The sequence below is a fragment of the Cucurbita maxima genome, unplaced genomic scaffold (genome assembly GCF_002738345.1).
Source record: "Cucurbita maxima cultivar Rimu unplaced genomic scaffold, Cmax_1.0 Cma_Scf00037, whole genome shotgun sequence".
NCBI lineage: Eukaryota > Viridiplantae > Streptophyta > Magnoliopsida > Cucurbitales > Cucurbitaceae > Cucurbita > Cucurbita maxima.
Genome location: NW_019272053.1, coordinates 503,656 through 513,735, shown reverse-complemented (window position 1 = coordinate 513,735; position 10,080 = coordinate 503,656). Strand labels below are relative to the sequence as shown.

Here is a 10,080-nt window from a genome sequence, read left to right as displayed (position 1 = left end):
AAAAAAAAAAAAAAAAAAAAAAAAAAAAATGAAAAATCAAAAGAGAAAAAAAGAGGGAGGGAGAGAGATCCTCAAATCATCCTTTCTCTTGCGTCTCAATTCTTCGAACATTCTTGGAGTTCTGAACTATTTAGGGAGAGAAACAAGTTTTTTAAGAGTGAATAAAGACCTCTCTGTATTCTTTGGGATATTATTCTTTTCTTTCCAGGTATTGTGCAAGTTATATACCCCTTTTGTTATCATAGTCATTCTTTTTCCATACGTGATTTCTTTTGCAGTCCTCCATTATTAGAGATGAGTTTTTTCTCCCTCATTCTGTAACCTCGTTTGGTTAGTGTAATAAATTAAATTAAAAATAATTAGAGTACAAGTTTTTGAGATATATATCAAAGGATTTTTTATGATCTTTTGAGAACTGTACGTGTTTTGTGGAATTGATGAAAATAAATAAAATGCTCAAGGATATCCTAGACTCCAAAAAGGAGAATATCAGGCTCTCCAAGAACATAAGGACCCAAGCGTTGAATTTCTCAGAAATGCTCAGGGTATTGTTCCATCTCTAGACTCCAGGAGTTAAGACATTTAAGTCATATGTAGGTATAATATTAGGCATTTTGCAAATTCGCAGGATATTGTTTATCTTTTGGTGGAAATGTTCTGGGTATTGTTCCATCTTATGTAACTATGAAGTTTTTGCTGGGCTATTTGGAGCAGTAAGAAACTAGCCCATATTTAGGCAAATTTTATGGATGAGAAGTTATTTATGTGAAGAACGTAAAATGATGTTAGAGGATGCTCCAGTATATATTTATCTCAAAGTTAATAATTACTGTTTTGTAGATTAACACCTTTTAACTGTCTAGAGTTATTTTCATTCTGGAAACTGTTTGAAAAGATATCTTTGGTTCGTTGCTTCATTCATTCTCCGTATAGTTTAAAAATAAACACAGTTATATATAAAAAAATAAAATAAAATCAATATGTTTAATTTAAGTTTTACTTAAAAAACAATCAGTATAGGGCAAAGCATCAGCCAAAGGGCAAATTAAGAAAAGATGAAGGTAATATTCCCCATTTCTATTAATTCTTTGTCTAGTAGCCATGGGTTTTTTTATGACACCCATTAATCTTTTGATTATCTTGCTGAATGTTTGGATTTGAATAAATAATTTCTGGTTTCAATAATACCCAACTACATTCAAAAGTTAATTCAATTGAATTTCTGATCTCCAACTAATGATTTTGAAAATATCTCTATACTTTCCTCCATTTTCACCAAAAGAATCAGTTATTGCTTTCTCAGTTCTAGATCCATAGCCACATTGATAAATCTCTTGGGAGACTTTTTCTTGTGATCCACCTGGATCTCTCAAACTAGAGGGCTCAAAACCTTGAGAGCGGACACAATTTAGTCGAGAAAGTAGGCATCTACACACTTTGAACTGTGTGTTTCTTGTTACCTGGATATGCTTCCTATTCTTCTATTCATCTAAAGTAAGCGTCTTTCCCTAGTTGTTCTTTCGATCATGTTAGAGAACCTTACGAGCAACAGCAAGTTGAGTTTTAGCAAGTCTAATATAAACTCCTTTTGATCTGTGAAGTATCTTGTCATATTCAATACCTACTTTATTGAAAACATTTACTCTGTTAATGTAGCGCCTTTCTGCAGCCATCATGGGGAATGAGTTGAAGAATCATTTACTCTATAAAAGTAATACCTACTTTATTGAAAACATTTACTCTCTAAATGTAGCGTCTAAACATTTACTCTGTAAAAGTAATCATTGGGGCTAGTGAAGAAGTAAATGGACTTATAGGGAATGAGTTGAAACCAAGATGGTTACGTACATAGGATTTAAATTCCTACAAGTTTCTTTGGCATGGTCACTGAGATTAGTTCAGATGTGTGAAAGTTGGTTTAGACACCTGTGAATATGAAAAAAAAAGTATCCTTTTCCTCAAATATGTGGATAACCTTTCCTTAGTCCACATCTTTCTAAGATATTTTGCTAGGAATGACATATTCGTAATCACCGAACACCATGTTGGATCTCTTTTGGACCCTTTTTATTGACATCTATGCTAACATATGACAAAAATAATCAATCAAATCAGCATTGTTCGATTATTATAGATTACTAATAGATATAGAGAGAGTGAGAAGAATGAATTATATGTATTACATGGCTCACCTTTTGAATTCAAGATGGTCAAATCTCAAGAAATTTTTTAATTTTTACGCAAATAGGTTTTGGCACCTCTGAGCAGTTAACAATGTGCAAGGAAAACCATCATCTTAGAATGTGTTCCAAGCGACTATGAGAGAGTGAAATTGAGGTTTAAAATAGTGGAAGAGATAGATAGAGACCGTGGAGGGCAGAGGGGCAAAGAGTGAAACGAGTCAGAGAGAGGCAGAAAAAAGTGAGATAGAGAGGCAGAGAGAGAGCTTATGAGAGGAACAGAGAGAGAGTGAGATGGAGAGATGACTAATAGAGCATCCAATGGATACTAGGGCAGAGGGAGAATTGTTGGAGAGTGAGAGGAAGAGAGATTGAGAATGAAACGAAAGGATAGATAGAAAGGGAGGGTTGGAGGGACTACAGAGAGAAATAGAGAGACCTTACTTAGTTGTTGCATGCTTTGATGAGAGAGAGAGAGAGAACAAACTAGACATTTCATGAATGAGGTTCAGTTGAGTAGGTTGGGTAAGGAGACCAACAGAAGTGCCTGAATCTGTTGCCTCATGTCTACACATTAGTAGCATAAGTGCGCTTCACAAGGGCACCATGCCTACCTAGACAAGGTGCTGTTCATGCTATTGCTTCTCCTTCTTGCTTTCATTTGGAGAAATGAACCTAGTTTGCTGAGCTTTCTTTGTATTGTTAATTGCCTTCTGCTCTCCATTTGCAGAGGGCTTTTAATTGTAATTATAATCTATTTTAAATAGTAAAGAATATTAAGTAAGCTTCTCAATGTTTGTGATGTTTAGTAGTAATTTCCTCCAAAACCTAACCAGGATAACCCTTTATCTAATATCTAGTTATTGGGTATTATATCTTTCCTCACTTATCAGGAAAACAAAAGAATCAATCTGAAACTTCATCAGATAACCTTACGGGTTGCTTTCTATGCAGGCGTTTTATACGGAGGTGCAAGCAAGGCTGTTTGCAATTTGTCATTCTGAAGCCTATACTAGTTGCTGTTACACTTATTTTATATGCAAAAGGGAAGTATGAGGATGGAAATTTCAATCCAAAACAATCATACCTTTATCTCACCATCATCTATACTATGTCATACACAATGGCTCTTTATTCATTAGCATTGTTTTATGTGGCATGCAAAGACTTACTTCAACCATTTAACCCGGTCCCGAAGTTCATCATCATTAAGTCTGTTGTCTTCTTGACTTACTGGCAGGTGAGTGATCTTTAGGTTCTTTTCCTTTTCCAAATCACTTGCTTCTCTATATGAATGTTTCCTTCGTTAGTGTGTGTAGTGTGTGTGGCGTTGTGTTGATTCTTACAACATATTCAGAGGAAGGTTAAATATGGTGGCTTTGAAATGTGAGTGTAATCTACTATGGGAAATAATGTGTTTTACAATTTAGTTTTAGAAAACTTATGGAATGAACGCGGGTTAGACTTCAGATAGAATGTGATGCTAATCTTCGTTACAACCACTCAAACATTGAACGGTTACCCGGTATTATTCAGTAGGCTGGAGTGCGCATTTTGTGGGGTCCTTGGGATAGAGGAACTATATAACTTTTAGAGGGCTTAAGAGATTTTATAAAATCCCACATCGATTGGGGAGGAGAATGAAACACCCTTTATAAGAGTGTGGAAACCTCTATCTAGAAGACACGTTTTAAAAACCTTGAGGGGAAGCTCAAAAGGGAAAGCCCAAAGAGGACAATATATGCTAGCGGTGTGCTTGGACTGTTACAGATTTTCTAACAACGTTTGATCCCTATGTAGATTCTTTTGTGGTAAAACTTCGTTGTAATTACTTATTGGGTCTAATTTTACTTGATTGGAGGTATTTTTTGTAGTTTGTCTTGCGGAGTTGTTCTTTGTATGACCTTGTATTCTTTCATTTTCGGTTTCGTTAAATAAACATCCTGGGGTGATGTACTTGTTTATCAAATTCTAGCTTAATTTGTAGACAAAAACAAATAGTATGCGATCATCAAAATGTCTTTTTAGTTCAGAAATTGTTGTCACAACCTGAAGCATGTAGAATGAACAGCAACTGATTCTATAATAAAATTTCTTTGCTATGTAATTTGGTTTAGGGCGTCCTTGTTTTTCTTGCTGCAAAAACTCAATGGATCAAGAATGCAGAGGAAGCTGCTCAATTTCAAGATTTCCTCATATGCATTGAGATGCTTATAGCCGCATTGGGCCATCTTTATGCATTTCCATACAAAGAATATGCAGGAGCTAACATTGGTGGTTCGCGTGGTTTCACCGGAAGTCTTGCACATGCCTTAAAACTGAATGACTTTTACCACGATACAGTCCACCAAGTGAGCTTTTTTTGATATAGTTTTCAAGTTTGAGATTGTTTTGCATCTCTTTGCTGGATTCTTCATTGTCCTCACCACTTTTCTCTTGCAGTTTGCACCAACTTATCACGATTACGTTCTTTATAACCATAGTGACGGTGACGAAGGAACGAGGAAGTACCGATCACGCACCTTCGTGCCTACCGGCCCCGAAATGGACACTGTTAGAAGAAACAAACACATGTTTGCAAACAAGGTAGAGGACATTCCACTTTCCACAATCCCTCAGAATTCCTATACAGTCCTCGAACCAGCACATCCCGATGCAATGAAGTCATCTCTTCTAATGGATGCCTCTAACTCTTTATCCACACCGTACGATATGTCGCTTATTGACTTGGATATGTCGAGCTACCCCTCGAAAGTTCCTGCAGCAAATGAAACTGAAACGAGGTGACGAGAATTGTCGGACAGGTAGGAAAAAACGATCGTGTGAGGAACTGAATACGCAAAGAAAGATATAATACAAATAGAGATTTTAGAGAGTATGTGTGCACACTGGCATTGCGGCATAACAGAAAATTGTGTAGAATGGCGTGTTTCTTCAGTCCATGGTGATGTATATACATACAATACACGATTCTGATTTGTTATGAATTAGGATTTGATACACAATCATGCAATATAAATTCATTTTAATTACCATACTGTAATGTGGAGGGAATAACCTTGATTTGAAGAATATTGGTGTAATTCCATTTAATAAGGGAATTAACCTATTTAATATATATATATATATTTTGTTCTCTTTTTGTAACGATCCAGGTCCACTGTTAGTAGATATTGTCCTCTTTGTGCTTAACCTTTCGGGCTTCTTCTCAAGCGATTTAAAATTTCCTCCCCAACCAATGTGGTACATCACAATCCACCCCATTCGAGGCCTTTGCTGACCTTTTCTTTCTCCAATCGATGTGGGACCCTTGCTAAATCCACCACCTTTGGGTCCTAGCATCTTTACTAGCACATGGTCCGGTGTCTGGCTCTATACCATTTGTAACGACCTAGGTCTACCGCTAATAGATATTGTTCTCTTTGGGCTTTCCCTTTCGGACTTCTTTTCAAGGCTTTAAAACGCGAGGCTAAGAGAAGCTTTGGGCTTTCCCTTTCGTTCTTCTCAAGGCTTTAAAACGCGAGGCTAAGAGAAGCTTTTTTCCATGGTAAGTATAATAGGTTTATGTACATATTTGATGAGGAGAATCATGTAAATTGCTCTTGCAAAGTTTATTCTAATCGATGAAGCTTTTATAGTTATCGATCATTTATTATATCTAAGATTCATCTTCCCCTTTGATTATTTACCATTATATTAGAAGAATCAAAAGTTCGACCACTAATAGAGGAAGTTTTTGTTGCCTAGAAGACGTGATCTTACCTACGATTGCCATATTGAATTAATGGAAAAAACTTCTTCAAATGGTCTAAGTCATGAGAAGTCTAAAGTTGGCTCTTGTGGGAGGAATATGAGGACCGTTGTTTGGCCAGAACAGGTTTCTATTTTGGAAACAATACGACGAAGTCACCAGCTCACGAGGGAGGAACTAGGAAACTGTTAAGAACAAGGTAGATGAATGGAGAAGAATGGAGCTAAGAACAAGGTACGTCACATGCCACCATAAGTGAGGAAATTACAGACGACGACGATGTGGTGACATTACTTTAAAGTCTCATAGACGATACACTCTAGTTAAGGTAGTGTGATGGGTAGATGAATGACTTAGAGTGATTTAAGTTGTATAAGATACGAGTGAGCCTGACAACGTTGCTAACATGAAGAAGAGGGAAGTGGAGTATGCCCCACTTGGAGTACCTTAACGAAGGATCGTGCTCAAAGTATATACGACAATAACTACAAGTATATATGACAATAGATCGTGCTCAAAGTATACATTTCTCCATCGACAATAGAAATTACATTAGTGAGAACATAAACTAAAACATCTCTTGATTGAGTCTCAACAATTGGTAAAACAGTCACAATTCATCCAATGCAGAACTTGATTCAACGGCTCTTTCCAAAAGGCGTAAATGCAAATAAAATACATCTTTTGAATAAGCTTTACGGCCCGACGGTCTTTGAAAAAGAAGAGACAATTGTCGTTAAGGTTGTATTGCAATGTAGTTAGAGAAGGCGCTTTATTGAGATTCTCATAGAAAGAAAAAGAGTGCAGTCGATTTGATAATGATCTAGTGACATTACTTCTTCAGTCCAAAACTACAAATCGTCAGATTATTTATGTGGAAGAGGGTGAGCTTCAAGAGAATGGCGTGAAGTTTTTGCAGCGTGAAACCGTGCACTACTAGACACGATATAGATCTTTCAACGAACAAGATTTTTTTCGAATAACCCAATTCATTAGAAATCTTGCTGATCCACTCCTATTCAAAGATTAGTCTTTCGTGTCTGTGTATTCTTTACATTAAGAATTCTTTACCGAGACAAGAGATGCCAAATGAGCTGTTTACTTCCTGAACAAATATTCCTACATCTATGTATAAACGCTAGTTTATCAAGAATATGCAAGAAAAACACTTCAGTTTCTTGATTCATCGCGAGAAATAGTTTATTATCTAATAGATTTTTCCGTTCTAATACTTCACCCGAGAGTTCTCGATATTTACCAAACCTGTTTCTATCTAACGAAACACTATCAAATCAAATGACATAAACATTGTCGAGAATAAGATGGTTTTTTCCGAGTGAAACTAAAGCCGAATTCATGTCCCATTGTTTAGCCGAACAAATATGGAACCACGAAACAAGAATTAACTGGAGTGGTAGAGTCGTGAAAACACGAGTTTCTTCCAAATTTTGGACGTTAGCTCCACAAAACAATAAAAGAATTGGAATCTTAAATTTTTGAAATACAAATTTAGTTGTTTCAAGAAAAAAAAAAAAAAAAAGAAAAGAGTTTCAAATTTGTTCTCTTCCGTTTCCAACAAGTTCATCACACAAGCAATTTGCCAATCACTCGCCAACAGACCCACCTGGCTCTGTCTGTCGTAGGCCCACATCATTTCCAAACAAATTTCTCCATTCGAACAAATTCATTTCAATCCAATCCCATCCCATTTCACCCCTTTGTTTCTGTTCTTCAATTTGTGAATCGCATTTATATATGTTCGAATCAAAACATATTGAAAACCAAATCTCAGCTGTTGATTGCAGTAGCGTTAATGGCGATGGCGACGAGACTCGTAAAAGAATCGCGACGGCCGAAATCAGGCGCGATGATGATGATGACGACGACGACGACGACGACGACGATGACGATGGAAAAATGGAGATCGGTAAAAAAGGCTTTGGAAAAGCGAAACAGGTGATGTTCTATCCATTTCGAAAGGCGAAGAAACAGATTCTTCGGTGTAGGATTAAGAGGACCTCTTCTTGTTCTTCTTCTTGTTCTTCTTCGATTTTTAGTATTACAAGAACAAATTCTTGGGATAAGAGTGTTTATGATGCGAGTGTAAATCAAGGCTGTGGTTTCTGTTTTGCGAAACATTCAATTTCAGATTCTAAGAATGGATCTCCGACTGATCCGAATCACCCGAAGTTCACTAATGAAATGTTGAAAGTTCTTATTGAAAAGAACGATTTCTATTCCAAAGAATCCAATCCTCATTTGGGTATATTCCTCGTTCTTCTTGTTCATATATCTTGATAGTTGATGCTTGTGTGCAGTTTGTTCATATTGTTTTTGTTTGACAGATTTTCAAGTGGATACTAAACAGGAAGAAGACATTCAATTGGGGTTTGCTTGTTGAGGTATGTAACAAATTTTGTTCATATATTGATGGAAATTTAGTATTGGGTTAGACTTGCATTCTGTTTGGTTGATCTGAAAGTAGCCTGTTGATGTATGTTCATAGTTGGAATGTATACTCGGGAGGAATATATTGACATTCCATTAGTTATTGGCATTTGAAAATATAGTGTGATATCCCACGTTAATGGGAGGGAGGAATGAGTGTCAGTGAAGACGCTAGGCCATGAAGGGATGGATTGTGAGATTCCACGTTGATTAGAGAGAGGAATGAGTGCCGGCGAGAACACTGACCCCTAAGAGGGGTGGCTTGTGAGATTCCATATTGATTGGAGAGGGGAAAGAGTGCCAACGAGGATGCTGGGCCCCGAAGGGGGTGGATTGTGAGATTCCATATTGATTTGAGAGGAAAACGAGTGTCAGCGAGGATGTTGGACCCGGAAGGGGGTGGATTGTGAGATTCCATATTGATTGGAGAAGAGAACAAGTGTCAGCGAGGATGCTTGGCCCTGAAAGAGGGTGGATTGTGAGGCCCCACATTGATTAGAGTGGGAAACGAGTGCCAGTGAGAACGCTGTTCCCGAAGGGGGGTGGATTGTGAGACCCTTCCTCGGTTGGAGAGAGGAACAAATCATTTTTTATAAGGATGTGAAAACTTCTCCTTAGCATATGCATTTTAAAAACATTGTAAAGAATGTTTCGTTTAGCACATATGCTAGGGAGAGGTTTTAAAACTTCTCACGGTTTTAAAATGTGTTTACTGGGGAGAGGTTTCCATCCCCTTATAAAGAATGTTTCGTCCCCTCTACAACCGGTGTGACATCTCACAATCCACCTCCCTTCAAGGCCAGCATCCTTACTGGCACACTGCCTGGTGTGCACCCCCTTTGGAGTTCAACGTTCTCGTTGGCACACTACTCGGTGTCTATCTCTGATATCATTTGTAATAGCCTAAGCCCACCACGAGTAGATATTATCCTCTTTGCGCTTTTACTTCTAGGCTCCCCCTAAAGGTTTTAAAACACGTCTACACCCTTATAAAGAATGTTTCGTTCCCCTCTCCAACCGACGTGGGAATCTCACAATTATTTCATTAATGTTAATAAGGTTTGCCTTTCCTACTACAGATTGAAAGTTGCTTGAAGCTGCACTTTGTGTCTGTCTAACTGATGTTAAGGTGTGGAAGATGGTCCTTGTTCTTTGTTTGATGATAACTTGGATTGGAGGTCCCTCCAAATGATCCTCTTCCCTAAGCCATTGTTATGGAGGCAGGACCTTGTTTGAGTCTCTCTGAGCCGAGTTCGTCGTCCTGCTTTCGTTCTCCGTTCACCGAGGAAGACCTCGTTCAATACGGAGCTGAAACCGAGATTATTTTGTTGGCTAGAGTTTCGTTTTGATAGCCTTATTGGTGGAGTTTCTGGTTTTGATTGTTGGTTCTTCAGTTTGGAGGGTTTTGGCTATGGTTTCCTCTTTGATGGTAGCGGCCATGGCTTTGCTTTTGGAGTTTTCTTCTTCCATTTCTCTTCATCTGTGTTTGGTTGCTTCCTTTTTATTCTTGAACAGCCATGTTCACCTGGTTTTCTTTCTGTATTTTTAGTTCGGTTGTGTATTTTGTCCTTTTCATCGAGTTAATAGAACATCCAAAATAGTCAACACGATCCAACTAAAGCTAAGTTGAGTCGAGAAAGTTGACTTAAAACTTAACTCTTAACATAATGAGAATGGATGAGAGGTTTTGAAATTGCACGA

At 37.6% G+C, this 10,080-nt stretch overlaps 2 protein-coding genes across 3 annotated transcripts in view; both read left to right on the top strand.

Annotated features, from left to right (window-relative positions):
- LOC111468594 (transmembrane protein 184B-like) overlaps nt 1–5,289 on the top strand; it is an 11,008-nt gene extending 5,719 nt beyond the window's left edge. The window contains exons 6-8 of the mRNA XM_023113853.1: nt 3,135–3,420; nt 4,298–4,531; nt 4,623–5,289. Of these exons, the coding sequence (XP_022969621.1) occupies nt 3,135–3,420; nt 4,298–4,531; nt 4,623–4,967 (865 nt within the window). The 3' untranslated portion in view covers nt 4,968–5,289. The remainder of the gene's footprint in view (nt 1–3,134; nt 3,421–4,297; nt 4,532–4,622) is intronic.
- Nucleotides 5,290–7,454: 2,165 nt separating this feature from the next.
- LOC111468598 lies at nt 7,455–10,080 on the top strand. Of its 2 annotated transcripts, XR_002714773.1 has the most exons (4): nt 7,455–7,887; nt 8,081–8,194; nt 8,277–8,333; nt 9,459–10,080. XR_002714773.1 is itself a non-coding variant. In XM_023113859.1 (3 exons), the coding sequence occupies exons 1-2, from the start codon at nt 7,687–7,689 to the stop codon at nt 8,330–8,332; spliced, it is 564 nt and encodes a 187-aa protein (XP_022969627.1). In that variant the 5' UTR covers nt 7,455–7,686; the 3' UTR covers nt 8,333; nt 9,459–10,080. The 2 variants fall into 2 exon arrangements, 1 of the variants encoding a protein (XP_022969627.1); XM_023113859.1 differs by having other exon boundaries at nt 7,455–8,194.

What these genes read in the sequence shown, in the direction of transcription:
- LOC111468598 (XM_023113859.1), top strand. Translation starts at nt 7,687, where the DNA reads ATGTTCGAATCAAAACATATTGAAAACCAAATCTCAGCTGTTGATTGC. An exon ending in AGAATCCAATCCTCATTTGG is followed by an intron (nt 8,195 to 8,276) that starts GTATATTCCTCG and finishes TTTGTTTGACAG; the next exon opens with ATTTTCAAGTGGATACTAAA.